This window comes from Podarcis melisellensis (genome assembly GCF_964234715.1).
Source record: "Podarcis melisellensis genome assembly, chromosome: 4".
NCBI classification, from domain to species: Eukaryota; Metazoa; Chordata; class Lepidosauria; order Squamata; family Lacertidae; genus Podarcis; species Podarcis melisellensis.
The window spans coordinates 7,994,755-8,019,997 of NC_138531.1; the positions used below are offsets into that span (position 1 = coordinate 7,994,755).

Here is a 25,243-nt window from a genome sequence, read left to right on the forward strand (position 1 = left end):
TTTACAAATGGACCTCCGGAATGGATTATGGTTGTAAACCAAGGTAAAGGTACCCCTGACCATTAGGTCCACTCGCGGACGACTCTAGGGATGTGCGCTCATCTCGCTCTATAGGCTGAGGGAGCCGGTGTTTGTCTGCAGACAGTTTTTCCGGGTCATGCGGCCAGCATGACTAAGCCACTTCTGCCGAACCAGAGCAGCACACAGAAATGCCTTGTACCTTCCCGCCAGAGCGGTACCTATTTATCTACTTGCACTTCGTGCTATTGAACTGCTAGGTGGGCAGGAGCTGGGACCGAACAACGGGCGCTCACCCCATTGTGGGGATTCAAACCGCGACCTTCCGACCGGCAAGCCCTAGGCTCTGTGGTTTAGACCACAGCACCACCTGCATCCCCAAGGTACCACTGTACTAAAGAAGGGCAAACGTCTGAATGTTGCCGTGGGTTTTGCCTCACCAAAGAAGTCCACATATGGCACCCTTTTATTGAGCTTAAAAATAAAAGGAGAAGGCATGATAAGCTCAGCAAAGCACAAAGGCTGGAGTGGGCAGTACAGGAGAAAGCTGTATTTGACTAGAACTGGAGGAGTTGCTGAGTCTTCTCCCAATGACACAAGAGCAGCACACATGCTGTTAGGCAGCAAGGTGAATGCAATAAAGTTTAAGTAGCATTGGTAATGGCCGTGTAGCCCTAATAAATCCTAAGCAGACCTTCAGGTTCGTACTCTGATAATGATGTTACAACTACAGTTACGGTTTATTTATTTAACCAAGGGCAAAGTTGTTGAGTCAGAGTTTCATTTTCAAGAAAGGCCTGACAAGCCAAGTGACAGTAATGATGCCGTACATAAGGAAGGACTTTGCAAAATCAAACAGTCATCACGTACGTCTTTAAGAAAACAAATAAACAAACCAAAACACCCTCACCTTAAGAAGGGCACTTTAGTTTTAAATTAGGATAAATTGAAGTAATGCAATGTGGAACATTAGGGCAGCCATTAAACAAGAGAATGAAACAGGACTGCACACCTTGGGCCACATTCAAGCCAGGCATTTAAAGCACTAGGAGGCCACCTTAAACAGTCATGGCTTCCCCTAAAGAATTCTGGGAGCTGAGAGTTGTTAAGAGTTCCCTTTCCTCCTGCAGAACTACAGTTCCCAGAATTCCATGTGACGAGGTGTTGATTGTTAAACCGCCCTGGGAACTGTAGCTCTGGAAATGGAATAGCAGTGTCCTAACATGTCTCAGCACCCTTAACCAATGGCAGCACTCATAACACTGGTCAGCATTTTTTTACTTTTTTGAATGTTGTCTAGATTTCTACAAATGATTTAGAGTACTTTTGCACTGCTGAATCAGGAAATGGCATCCGTTTCTCTCCATCAGGTCAGGGTTTTTTGAAAAAAATCTGATCTTGTGACAAAATCGATTACATTTTTGTGCCATTATCAGCTGGTTTTTGTCAACACATATCATCCTAAATATATTTTTAAGAGAAAAAAAATGTTTTTCCAACAACATATATTGATTACCTGATAGAAACATCGATTACTGTAAACTGAATGGTGGGCATTAATAAAGGTAAGTACACGTAAATTGCATGTTGCTTTGAGTCCAACAGTACTCAGCAACCCTGATACCTGCTCTCCATCTCTTTCATGTCCTGATGAAATCTCTCCCCCGCTCGTCACTCATTGAACCCAGGTTCTCAGGAAACCGGTCCATATGTGAAAATAGGTAGTGCATCTTGGCGCTCATGTTGCAGCCCAGGTTTCTGAAAGCAGTCAGCATGTTGTTGACAAGTTCTGCATAGTTTCTGGCCTTATTGTTGCCAAGAAAGTTCTTCACTACCAGAACAAATGCCTTCCACGCTTCCAGTTCCACTTAATCTCCCATAATCACCCAGAACTATCAGACCTGAATACTTCTTGTCATTAAAATAATCATTTCCAATCAAAACAATTATTCGACATGGCATTTTACCCCCACCAACTTCTTCTAAAATGCTCCACACAAGCATACATGTGAACAAAAACGTAAAAAAAAAAAAAGACATGTGGCCATAGCTCAAAAACTTGACCTGATTGAGCAAAACCAATGTGATTTTTGGATTCAGCCCATCAGATTCGTCCTAAATCATCTGAAAAAAACGCAGACAACAAATTTGTTGTTGACCAGTGTAATTTTTTAGAGGGAAGGCATGACTGTTTGAAGGGATATCGCAGTGAGGTAATGTATGGTGTGAGCATGGCATTGGTGACTCTCAAGTTGAACTGTGTGTGGTGACTCTGCCAGATGCATGCTGGGACTCTTGTTTTCCCAGTTCTATTCAGCAGAAAAGGAAAATTCAATATCAAGTTTTGTGTGGACCACCATATATGGCAGGGATGGGGGTTGAATTTGTTTAATTTCTCTCCCCACCCCCCATGGTGGATCAATCTGATTCAACACTCCCAAATGTGCTTGCAGATTGGAACACAGCATGTATGTAGCACCCTGCTTGTGCTTAACGCTTAGCTGGAATGAAATATTCAACACAGCAATAGAGAAATTAAAATAATAATTTATTTGTCAGACAAATAAATGAGAGGCACAGTGGTATATGGTTACCAAGCTCTGGCCTGGGCTCCTGCCATTATGGCCAGCACTTATATTCCCTCAGCCCAGCCTCCTTGCTCCTCCTTTGGCTGCCTCTGTCCAATCAGCCTGGTTGAAATTCCCATTGGCTGTTTGCTAGAACCAATCACAAAAGATACACCCATTTCCTTTTGCCTTTTATGGGAAATAAAAGTCATTCAACCCCCATCCCTGCCATATATGGTGGTCCATATCCCTTCAAACAGTCATGCCTTCCCTCTAAAAAATTACACTGGTCAACAACAAATTTGTGTCTAGGCTATAATATATGGCTGGTAGGTTGTGTTTTGCTTGATGGGACCCAAGTTAGCCTGATGTTTACACAGGCTTTAGAAAGCATTTTGCTAGCCCAATGAAGGGGCGCTGATTTCTTATAAGAGCAGACTATCCCCAGTTGCCATGGTAAAAATCCCCAGGAATCATTTCTCTTTTCTACAACCAGTTTGTTGTATGATAACCTCTGATTAGAAATTCCACCACCTTCACCAGTGTAAATTTTTAATGTAGTCACATTTGGCAGGATTTTATATCCCTATATGCATGCATACATGCATACATACATACAAAATACACAGGAAGATAATTCTGATGCTGTTGCATCAGATATGCTAGCCTACAGATCTGAAGTCAATGAATCTCGGAGATTTTGGGGAGAAGTTAGGTGAGAAAGAGAATAAATCCATGAATTTTACATTGAGTTCAAATAATTTATATGCTTCCTAGAGTGCTCAGAACCTTCCACTCAGCCTAAGCATGACTCACCCAACAGAGCCAAGCTAAATAATTTCCAGTGAATAATGTATGTGGTGAATTGCAGTTCTTTCTCGGTTTGTAAGCTGTGAGCAAAAAAGAGAAAGAAAAGTTGTGATTTTCCTCATTTTATTTCAGTGTAGTGCTTAGAATCTGATTCCCAGGTTGCTTCCACCTTTCAGAATTCCTCCATGAATTTCTGCAAATGCTGAAGAATTTTACATTTTCCCCCATGTAGCAGGAAAGTCTCTCCTTCCATTGTTTTCTTACCCCATAAGCAGTTTAATATGAGCACGGTCAGTGCACACACCCCTTTGACAGATTGCATGCATGCAGAAATCTGTTATAGTTTATTATTTTCCATTGTAGACCGTACATAAAAACACTCTGACCTTTTGTATGAGGGGCATTTTTGAGAAACTTCCTAAATTTAACTGTAAAGTTAGATTGAAGAGTGTGGTGTTCAGTTTTTTGGTTCATCTTCACAGCTGGGGGAAGTACTGAGGGAAATTTGAGGAAGGAGTTTTTGCAGTGCTCAAAATGCACCCCCCTTTTCACTCATTTGTGTGTTCAGACCCAGAGACCTCCCCCCTAAATAAAGACACGTTTGACTCAAATTTTAGTTTTGGTTTTTGACAGAATTTAGGCCACAAATTTATTGATTACAGAAAAGTGAGTGGTTGCATAGGCTCTGGTTCGACTAGCTCCCTACACCCTTGCAGGTAGCGCTGACCCAGAGCTCTATCATAGGTCAGCCAAGGGTGAACACCTGAGGCAGGTGAAAAGCCTGAGAACAGACTATGTTCACTACCCATATGCTCCCTTGGACTCAGGCAGGGGCACAACCCCCTTTTGGGGGTTGACCAAACCAAGTTGAGTCCCTGGATTCTTTTAATGGAATACCCTTCACATAGGGATGGTGAGACCGTTCTCCCATCCCTATCACATGAACCAGTGCCTATCCGCAATCTTACAAGTTGTGATGAATTGCTACGCAGCAGGCGAGACCCAAATGGCTACAGCCAAGTGGGGAAAATTCCTGCCGTGCCCCAGTCCCAATGATAGACGACACACGACGGCATAGCAAGGTCAATCGCAAAATCCCCTAAAATTAGGGAGAGGTGGGCGGGTGTTCCGATGCACGAGCTGAAAGAGGAAGCTCTGGGTCACGTGCAAGGGTTTATATAGGTCCCTCGATCTGTTTAGACTGCACCCCATTGGCCAGATTAAACCCAGCAATGAGGGACCTACCAATCGGGTGTTGTGGCTATTCAATAGACCCATCCACAATCAATCTTCAGGTCTCACCACAACACGTGCCCTCTTTTAGGGAGGACACGATTTATCAGGGAATACTCCAAGTGGCACCAAGAGGAGAAAAGGGACAAGCACATCCCCATTGCCCTAGAAAGAGAGACTTTGACCCCAACACATACAGAGCGGGGCTGAAGTTCTGTGGCAGAGCACTGGCTTTTCATTCAGAAGGTCACAGGTCCTGTCTCAAACCCTGGAAAGCTGCAGCCAGTGAGCAGAGACAATACTGAACTAGATGGACCAATGGCATGACTCAATATAATTCAACTTCCTAAATTCCTGAGGGAGTTAAAGAGCATAGCAGAAGGGCCCATGTGCATTTATATACTGATATCCCTGGTGTGATCTGGAGAAAGCCCTATGCACATACAGGGGGCTATGCATTATTTCTCTGCAGATGTTTAATTGAATGCATTTAGGTCAGAGGGGTGGGCTGCTGCCCAGATCCTCCTTCCCCCTCCATACACATTAATTTACCATAATTATATCATTTCAGTGCTCAGTGACAGAGTGCATGTTTCACAGTAGAAGGTTCCAAGCTCAATTCTAGGCATTTGCAGCTAGAGCTGGGAAAGCTTCTTCTCAGGAAAGAATATTCTGACATGTTTTTGATAGTTTCCATTTTTTTGAGCTCCTTCACCCCTGGAGAATATTTAGTGAAATAGCTTTACATGTTTTGCCATCTGTGAATCTTGGGTTCAGTTGTGGAGTCATTTTCAATATCTTCCTATATACATAAAAATGTAAGGCTGTCATCACGCAGCCCCCATTGGGGAATTTGTAGTGCCACATCACAGTACTGGATTTGCATGAAGTCAGAGCATTGCTCCCATTGGATAACCTGCAGTGCTTCATGACAATCCTGGATTTGATGCAGGAAGTTACCATGGAGGTGGCTTGTGGGAAAGGGGATTGCACAAAAGGAGGGGGAGGCATAGACATGGAGGTGAAGTTAGAAATGGGTGCAAAGTGAAGCTGCTGAAAGGAAGGGAGAATTGGCTTCAGAAATGGGATTGGGAAGGTTAAAAGCAATCTTATTAGTTGCATAGGGTGGGAATGGTAAGCTCTGGTGGTTTAATATAGTGGGGGATGGTAGGGGTTGGTGAGTGGAATGAACAGGGGCCCAGCCCCTAGTTGTTTAGTATTAGTTTAATATCATTTAAAGAGATGTGGGTGGCGCTGTGGGTTAAACCACAGAGCCTAGGACTTGCCGATCAGAAGGTCGGCGGTTCGGATCCCCGCAACAGGGTGAGCTCCCGTTGCTCGGTCCCTGCTCCTGCCAACCTAGCAGTTCGAAAGTACGACAAAGTGCAAGTAGATAAATAGGTACTACTCCAGCGGGAAGGTAAACAGTGTTTCCATGTGCTGCTCTGGTTCGCCAGAGCTTAGTCATGCTGGCCACATGACCTGGAAGCTGTACGCCGGCTCCCTTGGCCAATAAAGCAACCCAAGAGTTGGTCACAACTGGACCTAATGGTCAGGGGTACCTTTACCTTTACCTTTAATATCATTAAAATAAGTATTAGGCTTGGTCTTTCCTCCTTCCAATCTACCTCTCTCAGCCCGTTGCTTCCTCAATCAGTATAAACCCTGGATATTTAAGCCCATCTCTGTCTTGTGTCCATTTTCTGTGTGCTCAGCCATAGGTCTGTTATATCGTATTTTTGCGGAGGGGGTGGGGTAAGTATGGAAAATACATTTAAATTGAACACATTTTATATGCCATTTTCCCCTAAAATACTCATTCTTGTAAATTTATCAATATAATTCCCTGTGAAATTCACATTTTTGTGTGCAGTCTTCAAACCCAAACTCGAAGACTGGTGAATCAGGTCTGTTTGCTATAAAAATTGGACAGGACATATTTGTCCTCTGGTGCCTAATGTGAACTAAATAGAGATTTTCATTCAACATTAAGTGAGTTGTAATTTCTCAAAAGAGAATTTTCCGAGGGGAAAAAAACCTATTGGAGGATTATACCTTCTCCTCCCTACTAAAAATATTTGTCAAAATGCTTTCTAATTTTGCAGGGAGAATGTTTTGAAAGGCATTTTTGTTCAGCCCTGCTTTGAACCATTAAGAAAGGCAAAACTGTTGTGCCTCCCATTCAAGTCTTTCTGCAGTCTCCTTGGGTACCTTCCTCCCAGCTTTTTAGGGACAGCAAGATTATGATTTTAGCCACATCGTTTGGGAGAGAAAATAGGGATGAAAGAGCAGGGAAGACGACCGAGCAGGCCACAATTTAATGACCCCTGGGAGCAGACCCAAGCGTTCCTATTGGCCCACCACCAGGCAAACACTCGTCCAAGGTCTGCTGGCATTGGCTAATAGTCAGCAGCCAGGTGATCCTACCTGCCACTTGCTAGATCACTTCCGTGGCCCAATACCTGGTCGCAACACTGCCCACTGTAGATTGTGAGCAGACTTGGAGGACAGAGCCCACCTGGCCACATTCCTTCTGCTGCTGCAGAGGATTACGCAATACATTTGTGTCTAGAAAGGTGTTTGAGTCACTGGAGAGATAGCATAGTCCTTTGCTCCTTGGCTGTTACTGCTGCTTATTGCTTTAGTGGATTTCGACTTCGTTGAGGTTTTCATGGCTGTATTTTATAGTGCAGTACTTTAAATGCCCTGTTGGTTTGAGAACCTGGTGTAGACATGTAATTAAATAATTAACTAACTAATTAAAAGGTATCATGAAACGACTGTGTGATCACTGGTCAAACAGACCATTTCCCCCTACTAAAGAAACCGCTTGCATAATATAAGCAAGATGTAAGTTCTGAAGATCAAAGAATACATTTCATTTGCTTTGATGTATCTTGGGATACTAGAGTCTTTATGCTTTGAACTCACAAAACTCCTATTATTAAATGTGGAGGGAGAATTCTTATTTATTTATTTATTTATTTATGGAGTTCAAGTGTTATACCTTAATCTTGTGGGTTTCATAGCCACAGTAACTTGAAAGATGGGAAACTTTGCTAGCTATTGTGTAAAGGAGAGAGAAATAGTAGTTTTCAGAATTTACAAGGCACAATGAATGAAACTGCTAAACACTAATTAGACTATAGTTCCAACACGAATCTAGGTATGTAAGTCCACCAGTTTCAGGAAACGGATACAGTATGTGACTATTAGGGCAAGTGACTTTTTTGGGGGGGGTGGGAGGAACGGGACAAATAACCAAATGTAGACAAATTGCCCTTTCCTGTGTCCTGTCTGGCTAATGCTAGTATGATGAAAATGGGGGAGGGGTGTCTTTTACTGTTCCTGTGTGTGTGTGCATGCGCGCGCGCACACACACACACACACACGGATGAGAAAAAGTTTCTTTTCCATTTACCGTACTTTCCCGTGTATAAGACTAGGTTTTTTTCCTTAAAAACCATGCTAAAAAGTGGTGGTTGTCTTATACATGAGTAGTGCATAGGGTGGACATTTGATTGGGTGCTGCCATGGCTGTTATCAGCTATTGTGCATATTATTGGTTGCTGCATCAGTGGGTGGTGTTGATTGGCCAGTGCTGCGGCAATTGGGCGGGCGATTGGCAGCTTCTCCTGGCAAGGGGACAGACGGGAGACAGCTCAACAACTCTGGGCACAAAAAAAGCTCAACAACTTTTTGCCATCTCCCCCCATTTTCAGTTTCAGTCCCCCAAACAAGGGGGGGGGGGTCTTATACATGGAGACATCTTACACACGGAAAAGAACGATATTTCAATAAGGGAAATATATTACACCAGCTCTAAGGCTGGTGTAATGTGCCCCCAGTCCCAGCAGTAAGTTGAGGAAAGAGAAAGACTGTGAATTCAGCCTCTCTCAGCATACTCCCTGCATACCTTCTTTGCTTTCTTTCTGTTTGATTTGTTTAGATGTTTTCACTGGTACACTTAAAGAACAAGAGAATTTGGGCTTGCAGTGTTCGAAACCTCATTTTATATTTGAACTACAACCTTCCAACACCATTCTTGCAATTACATATATCAGTTAGCTCAATGAATATGGACCGTGAATAACCCACTGACCTGTAATAGGAGGCTGTGTGACATTTGGCTCTGACTTTTGCTTGCTTGCTTGCTTTCTCCCCCTCCCTCAGCGAAAAAGAAATATTCACCAGCCTCAGCTGGACTTCCACTGAAACAAGAACAGAACTCAAGCAGATAGTTGAATGAGCCTTGGGCAAAGCCAAAATAAACTGCAAGGTCTTCCATCTTCTAAGCCATTGCTTTATGCAGTCTTCAACTTGCACCCTGCTGCATCCAGTCTCAGCCGCCAGTGATGGAGTGAATACCTGCCTAGAATTGGATGAAATTACCTGGGGCATTCTGGGGGGTGCATCTCTGATAAAAAGCACTCACCTTAGTTGCAATGATTAATGATTATTTTATGGATAAATAATAGATTGGGCACCATTGGATACACACAGAAAAATTAATCCAAAATGCCCTTTGGCTATGGTTCCTGGAAATATAAATTACTGAACTATTGGTGTTAGGAAAGGTTGGCATTCTTTTGAAGATAAGTTCATCGCTATCTATCTTCTGAATAGAATGTCATCCTCAAACTTGTCTCAGCCGCTGCCAAAACTAAGAAGTGTCACTGTGCTTATAAAATGAGGAACCTTCACCAGTTCTCATGAATATCTTCTGCTGCAGCCACCAAGTATGAGGCAAACACAGACTGCCCTCTGCACAAGGCAGGTTTAGGAATTATTCCATGGCAAATTATGGATATCAGTTGGTCGGTTGCTTGAGTAAAAAGTTAAGGGAACAGAGAAAGGAAAATAATATTTTCTGCAAAAAGTATAAAAAGGTTTTTTTTTAGGTCAAGAACAAGACTAAATGTAGTTTGAGTAGTTATTATTGTAGCCTTATTGGAGTTCACCGATTGGGTCTGCGTTGCTCCGGGACAGGAGGAAGGAAGTCAAATGACACTGAGTTGGTTCAAAGAAAGAGTTTATTCTGCTCTCTGGATAGCAGAAGGCACCTGCGTGATCAAGTCCACAGCAAGTCCAAAGAAATGACAAGTTTCATGCAGTATATATATCCTCCAGGCGCCCTCTCACTCCTCCCCCAGTAGCCCAACCACGTCGGCCTATGTACGCAGGTTGACATCACATATGTTCCTGCTCTGGTTTTTGTTGTTGTTGTTTAGTCGTTTAGTCGTGTCCGACTCTTCGTGACCCCATGGACCAGAGAACGCCAGGCACCTCTGTCCTCTACTGCCTCCCGCAGTTTGGTCAAACTCATGCTGGTATCCTCGAAAACACTATCCAACCATCTCGTCCTCTGTCGCCCCCTTCTCCTTGTGCCCTCCATCTTTCCCAACATCAGGGTCTTCACCAGGGAGTCTTCTCTTCTCATGAGGTGGCCAAAGTACTGGAGCCTCAGCTTCACAATCTGTCCTTCCAGTGAGCACTCAGGGTTGATTTCCTTCCTGCTCTGGTACTCTCAACCATAAAAGGATCTTCCTTCCTGTACTTCTGACCATAAAATGATCTTCCTCTTCCTACTCTTATCTGGGACGAGGTCATCATCTCCGGGAACACGCTTTTGGCGTTTTTCCCAGACATCGGTCTGCGCGTATTTTGTGGTCAGCACATAAGATAAAGTTCTGACGTGTTTTCTTTGTTCCCCTAGAGAGCCAAGGCCATCCCTTGCCATGACTGATAAAGGAGAGAGCTTGTTTAAGTTTTTGCTCAACAGCTCAAGTTTTACACATTTAAAAGTGCTCTCTTTTAAAAGAACAAAAAGGGGAGGTTTGAGTCAGTTTTAAACTTGCTACACAGAAACCCATTCCTTCATTATTTCAAGATCCTTCTATGAAAAGCTTGGATCTATGAAGGGATTCAACCCTACTCCATAACAACATAACATAACATAACATAACATAAAACATAACATAACATAACAATGTAATGTCACTGTATTGTGACTTCTCTACACCCACCCCACAGTATTGGCTTCCACATGGGGTACACACACAGGTTGTTCAGGCGATGTCCTCATGTTCTAGATCCATTTCATTGTGGTTTCAGACATACTTTTGTCCCGAAGCAACTTTTGTTATCCTATTGATGACTTGAGCCAGGGGGAATGTGACCCACCAACTGCTACTGGTGTAATACTTTCTTACAACCTGTTATCAGCAGTACACGGAGGGCTTCACAGAATATGAACTGGCAGGTTTGTACTTGATGCCCACATGTGTCTTTTAAAGAGCCCTATACATGTCTACTCCGGCATGGCCTACTGAGTTCAATGGGACTCTCTCCCAGGGACTTGTGTATAGCACTGCAGCCATAGAAACCCTTTCTAGGAGTCCACCAACATACAATAACAAAACTTTTAACAAAAAGGCCGAAAGCGGGCGAGTGATTCACTAGGGAGTCATCAAAACGTCAATAAAGGGGATCCAAAAAGAAGTATTTTACTCTACTATTTAGGGTCCATGTTTTAAAACTGTTATTCAAGACCAAACACAATGAAACAAAACAAAAAACTATTTTGAAAATTAGTACATTTGCTTCTTACATATTTCCCTAAAACATTTCTAACTGACTTTTACACAAATATATACTAATATATATATATTTGATATATATATATCAAACAAACACTAAAAACAAAATAAGTAGGAAAATGGGGTTATTCGTACAACAATTTAAAAATAAAATCCAAACAGTAATTAGCAGCATTATAAACATCACAAGAAACTGGTGTTTCCATGGTACCTAAATGACACCAAGTTCATCTCTCTGGGGGTGGGGAGCATGTTATGTGGCACAATGGAAGGACTTTTCAGGGCGGGGGGAACAGGTCCTCCTCAGTCAGCCTGGTGGTGCAATGGGTAGAATCACTGTGCTTGTAACCTGAACTCATTGGAGGGGGAGAAGAGAAAGAACAAAGCAGTTGGTAATGCCATTGTAGGTAGAGTTGCTTTGGGCTTGAGACCCAAGGGAGAACCGTGATGCTAGGTGAATGGGCAAGGGTGGATGAGAAGGCAGTGCTGAATGTTGTAAACATGATTGCAGTTCAGAATCAAGTAATTGCGGGTTGTCCGAGCTTTCACAAATTCATTTTGATTAATTAGATATAAAGGAGTGGGAGGAAAATATTACACCAGCAAAAAGGATTAACTTGTAGGCTTCCAAATTAACTAACCCATATTATAAATATGAATAGTAAGCTGTTTTGGAAAATCATACATGGATAAAAGGATAGATTGCAATAAGTATTATCTTAGAGACAAAACAATTTACTTAGGAGGATAGGCATTATTCTTGATAACAAGGCAGAATTGCTTGCTATAATCATAGTTGTTGTTCCACTCAGAAGGACTATTGAAGAACTATTGAATGAAATGAAGTATCAGAATTAGGCAATGATGGGGTAAGCCATTTGGCCAAAATGAAGTTGTAAAACAACAGGCATACCCCAATAACTTTTTCCTATTATTTTCCCTGCTGAAAAAGTAAAGATTCATGTAGAACAAAGCATCATTACTTCAGTGCATCCTTCCTAATCTGCCATTTTGCTGGCGTGAGCAATCAAGAAAAAATAAAAATAAAATAGCTCTAATCAATAAAAAGTGAGAAAATTAAACTATATGCAGATAATGTGGGAATGACTTTAACTCATTAATTGAAATTGAGATACATATAACAAAATATTGATAAAATGATGATGAAACGGGCTTTTTAAAGCCTTTTTGTAACATAAAGGTGCTATATAAATAAAATTAAATAAATACATAAATAAATGCTAACAGAGAAATGTAGCCAACAGCATGTGTTGCTGAGACCTGGATAGGTGAGATGGGTGGGCTTCACCTAACTCAGCTGTTCCCACTAAGATACGCTTTGTAATACCAGCCCTAACCAGAGGGCCAGGGTGGAGGCATAGCCATTGTCCATAGGAGTTCCAGTTTGACCCTGGGACAGACGTAGGTGGTGTTGGAGCATAGAGAGAGATTCTGGGGAGAAGAAAGTTAAAAGGCTGGGTAGCTGAAAACTGGAGTTTTTCTCCTGAAGGTCAGCGTATAAAAATATACACAGAGAGAAATACTACCCTATTTAGAAACAATCAGGTGGGGCAGGAAATCTTGGGAGTTCCATGAGAGGTGATGGGCACCATATTGACGGCCCCAACAATAGTCCATGCAATTGTTGGGCACCCTGCTTTCTTTAATACAGAACATCCTATCGGGCAAAATTAGGTTGCTGTAATTATTTATGGCCTGCCAGGTATGTGATACCAACTGATCAGTTCAGATCCAAACCCTTGCTACAAAAATAATTATAGCCTTCCTTCCTAGCCTATTCTTGAGAATAAAGAGTACTTCTTATATTGGAATAAATCTATTATAACAACAGGTAGAATAATTCATTAGAGCAGATATAACGATCTTAAACAGCTAGATACTGCAACATATGGAGTAAGTTCATTGCTGATGATCTGAGTTTTGAGGGGATTAATTTAGTAATGGTGGTGGATAGGTGCTGCATTGGCACCTAATGGGACCTTTTTCCCTTTCGCTAGCTGCAGTGTGGGGGCAATTTCCATGGAAATCGTGGCTGGTGACAAAAGAGGAATAACATTTCTCTGCCTGCTGTGGGCTTGATAAAGTTTCCTCCACTTCCTAGTAATTATTAAAACAAAACACTGATGGCAGCATTACATTTAGTGTTGTGCAGTTAGGCCCTTTAGTTTGACCTTTTAGTGTAGTTAGCTATATAACACTGTAAAAAAACACCTGAGAATGAACAAGTAAACAAATTCAAAACCTAGCCTTGAAAATAAAGCATGTCTGGAAACTCAAAACCAATTCATATTCTACCCCTTTGAAAATCAGTTGCAGGATTGATTCCAGATACCCTGAGGGAAGCCTTAGAATAGATTTGCCATCATTTCTATACAAGCTGTATTTCTCCAGAATGGCCACATAACTAGGAATGTCCTAAATAACAAGCAAGGCTCCTTGAAGAAAGAGACCTGCTTTGTTGGAACAGGGCCAGCTCTAGATTTGGGGAGAGGCAACCTCTGCCCTCTTCCTTGCCATCCTTTTGTCTCCTTGACGTCACAGGGCAGGCAATGGTGGAAAAGAGATGCCTTTTCTCACTCACTTGCCTGCCTTCTTCCTCTGGAAGGTGTGGCAGTGAGGCTCACCCACCCAAGGGGGCTCCATACATCTTAGGTGCCAGTGTTCATTGATAGGAGTGCTGGCTGCTCCCCAGGCACAATTTGCTAAGAGCCTCCTGTGAAACAGCACATCCATGCTTCAGGTCTCCTCTCCTCTGTGAACTCCCTAGCAAGCCTTAATCAAGTCACTCTCTCTCAGAAAGTCATGCTATCTCAGTCCCTCACCTGCAACACAAGGAGAAACAGACTCACCTATCTTAATAGGGTTGTTTGTAAGGATTACCATGTAATTATGGTGCTGGAGGAGACTCTTGAGAGTCCCATGGACTGCAAGAAGATCAAACCTATCCATTCTTAAGGAAATCAGCCCTGAGTGCTCACTGGAAGGACAGATCCTGAAGCTGAGGCTCCAATACTTTGGCCACCTCATGAGAAGAGAAGACTCCCTGGAAAAGACCCTGATGTTGGGAAAGATGGAGGGCACAAGGAGAAGGGGACGACAGAGGACGAGATGGTTGGATAGTGTTCTTGGAGCTACCAGCATGAGTTTGACCAAACTGCAGGAGACAGAAGTGCCTGGCGTGCTCTGGTCCATGGGGTCACGAAGAGTCGGACACGACTAAACAACAACAACAAAGGATTGCCATGAGGCAGCCCATGTGAATGAACTAAAGATTCTAAAGTGCTATATAAATGCTGATCGTTTTTGTAACTGTCCAAATAGCTGTTCTTCTTCGCACAAGGACAATTTTCAAATGGTTTTTGCTGCTTTTGTTTTATATATAGTGAGTCAGTGCTTCGGGGACTCCTTGAACAAATGCTGTTTGTGCACCCAAGGTATTTATCTGATGGACATTCTAGCAAACCTATCAAATGAAACACTTTGGAAATTCACATAGCCATAATACTGATCAGCAACGGTCCATTTACTGTCCTATAATTGCAGAGAATGTTTATTCATTCTTGCCCCCATATTTTACTCAATCTTCTGTAATGTTACAGGTCATTGCATGAGTAGAGCCGGGATTCTGGAATATTTGTGAACTTAATTGTGCAAACAAAAGCTGCTCAGGAAACAAAACTCTTTGAAGGGCAGTAAGGGTAAGGTTAGAACTTAGGAAAAATAAATATTACATGCAATAGTGAAGGCTGCTAATTATTACTGTAACATTTAGTATTATCTTTAAAATGTTATTGTTGTATAGGGCCCTGTTGTTTCATTGAGTTAGGCAAGTATATCACTTGCAAAACAGTTTTACTTTTTTAAAAAATAGGAAAATACAGTTTATAGTTTGAAAATGAATTATGTTTATGAAAACTTGGAAGCATTAGTTTGGAAATATGTTTCTTGCTCAGAAGCAGGGTCTTTTCAGTGGCAGCACACACATCGTGGAACACCATTACCCAAAGGGCCCGCAATCATTTGTATTTAGAAAATTACCGGTATTAAGGTCTTTCTTTGTTTTTTTATTTTGCGCACACACACACACACACACAGAGAGAGAGAGAGAGAGAGAGAGAGAGAGAGAGAGAGAGAGAGACTGACTTGAGGGTCTTACCTAAAAGTTACCTTAATTCTGTTGTGAACTTCTTTAGTGTAATTTTGTACATGCCCTTGGCAATTTTACTGCTGCTTTTAACATCTCTTCTAGTCTGGTTGTGTGGGGGGGTAAGTTTGGGGGCAGGGGTATGATAAAAATTGTATTATAGATTATTTAATTGTGTATATTTTTATTTAAAAAAACACTTTGGGAAATTGTTGGGAAAGTGGTTTCTAAAAATGTAAATAGACAAATGAAGAACAGAAGAAACAAACTTCTCCTTAGTGCACTGGCAAAAATTGAATGTGATCTAACATATCAAGGTATTAGTAAATCCTATCTGGACTACAGATATGGGAGCTGGGGCATTACATTTTGGTGACTTAAACTGGAAGGTGACCACTACAGAAGGGAACTGAGCTTGGCTCCTGTTCAAAAACAGCAGCCCAGTCTGTTGCTGAAAATGGTGGTATGGCCCGGGCAGTAAGGGGCCCTTCAGAACCATGGCCAGTTCCTTACCTGATTATCTGCTGGTGCCTGATCTGCCTTCCTCCCTTTCAGTGATTACGCAGATGGAGAGAAATGCAAGGGTGCATGTTGAGGTCTATCAAATAGCAATCAGAAGGCAACAGGCAGCGATCCATCATTAGGTAGCTGTGCTACAAGCCCAGACATCCAAGTACTGCAGAATAAAGTCTCATATTTGATGGGGAGTCCTTTACTGCATCCCTCCTGAGTGTCTTTATTTTGCACCATGATCAGATATGAGAATGACCTGCTGAGAAACACTTTTTAATCCCTGCCATCTAAGGCAGCTCTTGCATCTTTGAAAGCATCCAGATGAATTTATTTATTTGTTGGTGTTTTGCGATTTATTGTAGTGGCGGGCAGAGGGGGGGGGGGGCAGTTCACTGTTTCTAAGTAATTTTAGTTAATGTGAAGATTTCAGAATTTCTAAGAGAGTTTTGTTAAAAGAAGCATGGCCGTGATGGTAGATTTGATGTGGGTGCAAAAATTGTTTTGTTTTGCCCTATATTACTTTCGAAAGAACCAATACCACATGTGGTTCTGTAGAAATGAGCAACTTGTTATGATTGCCAGACACTCCATGCTTCTGCCTCTATGGCAGTGATTTTCATTTAATGGAATTGCATATTCCACTTTGTAATTGAGTGTTCCAATTTGAATGTGTTGGTCTTGGTGGAATACAATATTAGGAATTAGATACTTAAAGGGTTATGATGATATACCTTTGGATTCAGGCTAATGCCTTGTGAAATTATTTTCTTATGCTTTTATACCATAGGGCAGAACAGGAGCCTAAGGGTTTTAATTGTATTTGTAGGGTTCCTTGGCTTTCATATGGAATGGCAATGGTTCAGTGGTAGCAGAGCACATGGTTTGCATGCCTAGGGTTCAGTCCCCTACATTGCCAGTTAGGAGCCCATCAACCACTGTTAACAATGATGAGTTTTACCTAAAGCAGCTTTTTATATTCCAGACAAATGACATTAGCTCTCTGCTTAGTGGTAAGCAAAAGTTCTGAGATATGGAATACCCAAATCAGATTGAAGGATGTGCTACACTACATATAGTGGGGCTGGGATATATATTGCCCAACACATGATATGTGTTCATGTTAGGTGTCATTTTAGGCTATTTCAAAACCGCCACCTTAAATGCGGAAGGATAGAAAGCCTGCCTCATATAGTCCACACACTAAGAACAACTTTGTAATCTTTCTGAGCCAATGGAGAATTTAGGGGAAGAGGGTAGCACTTAATTCATAAATCACTCATGCAATATAAGCCGGTCAAATTCATTCTATAATCCAGATAATTGTAAATATTTGTGCCATGACAGGTTCATAATATTAGGTAGCTACATAGCTGGCATCAATAAAATGTAATACCTAAGGACCAGTTGGAACAATAATAATAATAAAAATTCATTCCATCATCTAGCTTTATGGAGTATTCAGTGTTTTCATATATATTGTCTCAACGATACTAACCTAAACTCTGCCTCGTGCATTAAAACTATTGTTGTTTCCATATTGCAGATAAAAGGTGGAATTGATAGTAGCCTGAAGTTGATAAGAATATTGCTTAAGGCCACTGAATGAGTTTCGTGGCAGAAGGGATGTTCTGGTTCACAGCTCATTCTCTTAAACTTTATGTATTAAAAATAAAAAAACCATTCTAAAACACTGCACATTATAAAGCTCATTAAAATAATTTATCAAGAGAAACCTTCCCAAACTACACTCAACAGAACCATCTTTTCCTCTGGAAAGAGTTTTGGTGTTGTCTATTTATAAATCAAGGAAAATAAAAGTTTTTTTAAACACACACATACATCCCTGCAGGCAGACATCAGAACTTGAAAGCAATAGCTTGAACTTGGTCTTACATCAAGTAACAGACTCTGCAAAGTGTTTCTCTCACTTGTATCACATATTAACGATTGTGCTCAGTTGTTCTGGCTGCAACTTTAATTATGATCTTGGTAGTTTTAGTAACATCTTTCTCTCCTCGTCTTCTTCTCTCTTTTTTTTTTACCTCAAGGTTGATCATTTTCCAAAAAGCTCTGTAAGTAGCAATGGGGTGGACTTAGTTGTTGTCAAGCTGTGAGAGCTTTTAATTACACAGAGTTCATTAGGCTTCCTCCTTTTAATAGAGGAGAAATCAGAGGAGGAGAGATTGATACAGGTTTTGGATTCATTGCTGTCTGGGTAGAAGCATTTTTCATCCTAAATTAATTTGAGCCACCACACTGATGGATACCTGGCAATGGAAGAACATATTAGAGCTAATGAATTCAGAATAGGTGAAAACATTTGCATTATTCTGCTCAGAGTCTACGTAATGATATTTCTGAGCTTTAACTAGCACATATTCTTTACATGCATGTTTGTTGTTTAGTCATTTAGTCATGTCTGACTCTTTGTGACTTCATGGACCAGAGCACGCAAGGCACCTCTGTCCTCCACTACTTCCCACAGTTTGGTCAAACTCATGATTGTGGCTTCGAGAACACTGTCCAACCATCTCATCCTCTGTCGTCCCCTTCTTCTTGTGCCCTCAATCTTTCCCAGCATCAGGGTCTTTTCCAGGGAGTCTTCTCTTCTCATGAGGTGGCCAAAGTATTGGAGCCTCAGCTTCAGGATCTGTCCTTCCAGTGAGCACCCAGGGCTGATTTCCTTCAGAATGGATAGGTTTGATCTTCTTGCAGTCCACGGGACTCTCAAGAGTCTCCTCCAGCACCATAATTCAAAAGCATCCATTCTTCAGCAGTCAGCCCTCTTTATGGTCCAGCTCTCACTTCCATATATCACTACTGGGAAAACATGCATGTTTACTCAGAAGTAAATTCCAACAAGCTTACTTTGAGTGACTTCTACACAAACATTATTGGGATCAGGTAGTATGGTGAATTCAGGTAGTACGGTAAATTTTTGTTTGAATTCAGTGTTGTGGAGAACGTATTGTAACTACATCTGAAACATTAAAGTAGATGGCATCACCACATTAGAAAACCTTTCTTATGCAATTAAACAAAGGGTATAGATGTCCCTTGTCTGGTTATAAAAGTCAACTTCAGGCAACTACACAGGCCTTAACTCTCTTCACTGTTTTGTTCCTAGAGAAGAAATAGATTGTGTCCATTTCTGTTTTGCTGGTGCTCAATCACAGGTCTTTTCCATCCCATTTTTGCAGATTTCTGAAAGCACTCCCCAAAAGTCCATATTTAGATTGCATGCATTTTTATGAACTTTTAATGTAAAATATACGTTATCAGTACTTTTCAGTTCATTCCTTCATAAAATATACATTTTGTATTCATATTTTATGTAAAATCCATATTTGTGTGCGCTTTTTGAATAATGAAATGGCATTGCATAATCTAGAGACGTGAGTTGGAAGTTGTGTCCAGATCCACAAACAAGTTTAAGAATATTGGGGTTCTGTGTTGGTCTGCTGCAGAAAGCAGACTGAATGAATTTCCCTACAACCCTAGGCTAGAGTTTCTGCCTTTTATGAAATGGACTCTAGGCCTTTCTTAGGTACAGAAGCAGCAGCAATTGAAAAGCTGAAGCTTTTTCTAACATGTGTGTCTCCATGCTGGGAGTTCCTGCAAACCTAAAGGTAAAGGTAAAGGCACCCCTGCCCGTACGGGCCAGTCTTGACAGACTCTGGGGTTGTGCGCCCATCTCACTTAAGAGGCCAGGGGCCAGCGCTGTCCGGAGACACTCCCGGGTCACGTGGCCAGCGTGACATCGCTGCTCTGGCGAGCCAGAGCTGCACACGGAAACGCCGTTTACCTTCCCGCTGGTAAGCGGTCCCTATTTATCTACTTGCACCCGGAGGTGCTTTCGAACTGCTAGGTTGGCAGGCGCTGGGACCGAGCAGCGGGAGCGCACCCCGCCGCAGGGATTCGAACCGCCGACCTTTTGATCGGCAAGTCCTAGGCGCTGAGGCTTTAACCCACAGCGCCACCTGCGTCCCTCCTGCAAACCTACTTAGGATCAATTTGTACATTTATAAAAGTCACTGCATTTTTTAAATTTAAAAATATATCCACTATACTGCTCTTAAAATATACTAGTCATTGGTAGTCTCTTTGTGCAGTCAGCAAATCTATGGCTGGCTGAAAAGTTTTTACGTCAAAAATAAGGAGCAACCTACCGTTAAATGGAACAGTACTGTTAAATCAACATATAACCCTATCCAAAGGGAAGTTAATTCAGAGGAGGTTTGATCCTGGCTTGCAATGTGACTGAGATTTCTGAATCGGAATTTCCTCCCCCCAGTTCTGAAATTGGTCACCACTACTAATTAGAAACATTAACAAGATTTGCAGGAGAGATTGAGTTCACCAGTTCTACAAACACTCCCACAATACCACCCCACTCTGAAGTCATTGCTTTAGATGATAATTGGTAATTAAGTAGATGCATCTCACCAAGATAGTCGATAACATTAAGTGAAAATGTGTATTGTTTAGCTTACATTGTGAGCAACACCAGTGGATATTTATTTCAAATGAATCTTGTTGAACCATGTCCCAATGGGCTTATAGCTAAAAGGTGGAGAGCTTTTATATTGTTCAGGTTAGTAGAAAATAAATTGCTGAAGTGTTGTCAAGTAGTCAGCAGTAGGGAATGCTGTTCATTTTAAGGGCACCGTGAGCTAAATTGCCCAGGTTAATGGCATTATCTGCTTGGTAAACCTATAAGTGATGGTAGAGGGCTTTAAAGTGTTAACACTGGCTGAATGCAGATATTGGATGCAACAATATAATTCTGTTTAAAACACGCACGTTCGTATTCACAAAACAAACGCAAAAAGGCATATAAGATAATGAACTGCATTATACTGAGTTTATCCTTGCTGTTTATCCATCAAGCTATATTTTGGGTGGAATTAAATGTTGCATTGCGTGGCGAGTTCCCGCCCCCCCAGCAAGGAGAAATAATGACACAGGACACCAAGTATTAAGGTTAATGGGCGAATTAGGCCACAACTTTATTGATTTCAGGAATGAGAGGTATTGGCTTAGGCATTGGTCCTATCGACTAACTGGCTCCAGCCCGATTGCATGAAGACCGGCATGGGTTAACAGCAAAAGAGGGAGTCCTGCTGAGGCACGTCAACTAGGAGCTCCCCCGGGTCACTGCTTGGGGGCGTGCCTTAGGCCCACACCTCCATAGATTTCAGACAGGGCCACGCACCCCCCCGGAATCCTCTAACGGACTACCCTTACCAATGCCTAACTGCCAATGCCGAGGAGTTGTGACGAGTTGCTACAAGGTAGGTGAAAAACCGATCAGCTGAAATTGCCAATTGGGAAAAATTCCTACCAGGCCCCTTGCGGCGACCGACGACGAAAGCCCATAGCACCGTCAGGAACCTGCCTAAAGGGAGGGAGGGTGGGAAAATCAGCTGGCTGGCGCGGCGAAAAGAGGGCAAGCCCCGGCTGCGCCGGTCCTAAATAGGGCAGGCCACGCCCCCCCTGCCAACCGATTGGCTGGCTGGGTGGGCAATGCGGCCGGGATTCCCTCAGTCTTGCGGGGGCTGAAGCCAGCCCCCGCGCACGTGGGGTGGGCGTGAAGTCCGCAACCCCACCTCCTCCCCAGGTTCGGAAGTGGCTCTATTATGAACCTTCCATTTGTGCAAGCATTTCAGCTTGCCAGATGGAACAATCCTCTCTCCCCCTATACAGTGTTCTAGAGGTTCCCCTGACCCCAAGAGCCATGGGGGGGGGGGTAGAGAAGCCCTATTGAGCAAGTGAAAGTCCTCAGTCCTCACTCAGGACTTATTCTGATGTAGTTTCTTTGGTGAATCCCACCCTTTCTCTTTGCCAGTGGCTGTGTCACTCTACGTTTTTCAGGTAATTATCTTTCACTGCTCCTACATCCTGAGCTCCTTTTTAATGCAAGCTGTGAGAGCAACCTTCTCTAGGTAAAATGTGTGTTCTGCAGCTAAACCTTAGGCAAAACCCCTTGACTTCCTCCTGCAACAGGCAGGGACCACTAAGTATCATGGTGGTCTCCGTGAGGCATGCCAGCTTGGCCCCCTCATCCATGATGAAGTCACAGATGAGTCATGTTGTATCAAGGCACGGGTAGGCAAACTAAGGCCTGGGGGCCGAATTTGGCCCAGTTGCCTTCTAAATCCGGCCCGCGGATGGTCCAGGAATCAGCTTGTGTTTACATGAGTAGAATGTGTCCTTTTATTTAAAATGCACCTCTGGGTTATTTGTGGGGCACAGGAATTCATTCATTCCCCCCACCCAAAATGTAGTCCGGCCCCCCACAAGGTCTGAGGTACAGTGGACTGGCCCCCTGCAGAAAATGTTTGCTGACCCCTGTATTAAGGGCTGAATTGGCATTCAGCAGCAGCAGATTGGAGAGTAAGCTGAGCTGGTATTACTACTAAAGACTCACAGATTCTGGAGTGGAATGGAGAGAAAAAATACGTACCAACTGCCTATCCTCTCTTCTCCAATAGTGAAAGACACCCTGAAAACCATATTTACCCAGAACCTGTGCCTAGAACTGAATCAGGAAAATTCAAGGACTGTGCAGCAGCCTTGATCCCAAGGCTCAGGCTTATTAACTGTGTCCTGTGCATTAACTCGGGGACTATTCAATTCTCTAGATTCTGAAAGGCTTGTGCATGTGTGTGGTTTTTACCTGAGCAGTGATTCCCCCCCCCCCACAATGTGGACAGAAAACAGAAAAACACCTGTAGTTTTCATCTGTTCAAAGAAATGTTTTCTTTCAGTACACATAAAAATTTAATTACAAATATTGTAATTTACAAAAAAAAATATTACCACCTCTGGCAAAACATTGCCTTGGACCATATGCAGAGAAATATATGCAGGGAAACCTTCAACAGAAATCTGGATTTAGAATCACACAAAGGTTGTTCAGTTCTGTACCAAATGTAGTAAAAATGCATGAGCAGATTACTCTGTCTGAGCCTAAAGGTTTTTATGGACTTGTATAACCCATATTTTACATACATATGTGTTCACAGAATTATTGATATATACCGTATTTTTCGCTCTATAGGACGCACTTTCCCCCCTTCAAAAATGAAGGGGAAATGTGTGTGCGTTCTATGGAGCGAAGACGCCAAAGCCCCACGACCCCCTCCCGGCTGGAGAGGTGACACACGGCTATGGCAGGAGCCTCTCTAGCCGCGCGCCACCTCTCCAGCTGGGAGAGCGCGCATGGGGCTGAAGAAGCCCTGCTTACCCTCACCCGGCTGGAGAGGTGACACACGGCTATGGCAGGAGCCTCTTTAGCCGCACGCCACCTCTTCAGCTGGGAGAGCGCGTGCGGGGCTAAAGAAGCCATAGCCCCGCGATCCTCTCCCAGCTGGAAAGGTGACGCACGACTATCGCAGCAGCCTCTCCGCTGCGCCTTTCTGCTGCTCTCTGACCTGCTCTTTGGGGCTGGTGGTGGGCTTCCCCCCGCCAGCCCCAAAGAGCAGGTCGAAAGGAACCTGATGCCTGGAGAGTGAGAGGGGTCGGTGCGCACCGACCCGTCTCACTCTCCAGGCTTCCAAGGTAGCCGCCTGAACGCACCTTAAACGGCACCTTGTTTTAGAGCGGGAAAACAAGAGGGGGGAAATTCTCCCCCTCTCTGCGCAGTGCCTCCTGCCGCTTCGCTGAAGGGGCGCTGTGCAGAGAGGGGGAGAATTTTTTCCCCTTGTTCTCCCCCCTCTAAAACAAGGTGCGTCCTATTGTCCGGTACGTCCTATGGTGCGAAAAATACGGTAGATCTATGCTGGAGACGAGTGTGTTCCATAGATGTCTGCAGTGCACATTCTTAGCTCAGTATTACCTTGAGGAATTTAGCCATAATCAACAAATACCATTATGAGCTTGCTTAGTGGAATTAGCAAGAACCATGCAATTGTTATGATTAGAATGGTTATTTAGACAAAATATATGACAGAGGGTAAAAATGGATTTTGTGGATTGGTAGATTCAAGTACCAGCACAGAACGTGAAATTACGCCATTACTGGTTTTCACAAATCACATAGGCCAACCACCCCACGTTGCCTGGATCTTATGCCTGATCAACTTCTAAAAGAGCTGTAGCAATAGATGGAGATATGTCTGATCTGGGGCTCTGTTCTGCCCGCTTTTGCATCTGGCCTGTGCCTGAGAAAGTTTCCAGAAGAGAATGTAGCCCTCAGGTTTAAAGGGTCCTGTGATGTGACATCCTTTATTTTAGTACTTCTTAAAAAGCATTTCTAAAGTGCCTAATGTTTAAAATTGCCCGAGCAGTATTAAAAATAATGCAGCATAAAACCAGTAAAGCAGTATCATAACAGACATACAACATAAAAATAGTAAAACAGTATTATAAAACAGAATATAGCCACATACTGAACTGTCTCGGAGAATTTGTTGAAATTTCATGTTTAAAATGGAGAATAAGACACTTAAGTGAATGTTTCAACAAATGCCACCAACTTTGTGCCCCAGTCTTGTGGAAATATATAGTGCAACATCCAGTTGCCAGCAATAAACATAAATGCTCATTTGTCCTGTTGCGTTCAGAATTCTGTTTACAGATCTGCACCTCAGAGAACTGCCTACCCAAAGCATTTCTGTCAATTGAGGGAATGTATACATATAACATGAACACTGTAATCTTCCCAACTGCAATATCAAATATTTACCTTTTCTTTTTATATAACTGCCTTTATTCCCCTCACCCAAGGATGAATAAATCCCTCAGAGTCTTCTATGTAAAGATGCCATTAGAAGACTTTAAGGAAAATTATAGAAAATAATGAGCATGTTTCAGTCTATAACCAATTCTGTCACTTATTCTAAGAGATATATAATAGGCCCAGGTTATGGAAAGCTTGGGTACCCCTTTCTAATGGTTGTCTTATAGGTGGAAGGGAGACAGAAGTTTTCAGAGAAAGAAATCGAGAGAGAAAGGGTGGGGCAGAGACAAAGACTCCCAAATGGAAACATCCCCATTGGAGCTAAATAAAAGATGTGCTGTGCAATCCCACACATGACTATTCAGAAATAATCCCAGGGAATTAAATGGGAGCTATTCAATAATACATGTGCTTAGGACTGCAGCCTTAAACTCACATTTGCAGAATTATTTTTGGAACCCTGGGAAGTAATTTTCTCTTTTTCAAAAACCACACACAGGTGCAAGATGAGAGTCTCGGGACTCTAATAATGCCTATTATCTGTCAAAAGGGGAAAAAATGAGTAAGATTATTTCACTATAATTTCATGCTGTGTCCATTGCAGGCATTCCCGAGAGCTCTTTCTCTTCCCTGATAAAGATCTCATGAAGAGATC

At 42.6% G+C, this 25,243-nt stretch overlaps 1 protein-coding gene across 1 annotated transcript in view; it reads left to right on the forward strand.

The window, feature by feature from the left end:
- LOC309367744 (uncharacterized protein) overlaps positions 1 to 14,983 on the forward strand; it is a 32,939-nt gene extending 17,956 nt beyond the window's left edge. The window contains exon 5 of the mRNA XM_081907360.1: positions 14,848 to 14,983. Coding sequence (XP_081763486.1) covers positions 14,848 to 14,859 — 12 coding nt within the window. The 3' untranslated portion in view covers positions 14,860 to 14,983. The remainder of the gene's footprint in view (positions 1 to 14,847) is intronic.
- The last annotated feature ends 10,260 nt before the right edge of the window (positions 14,984 to 25,243 follow it).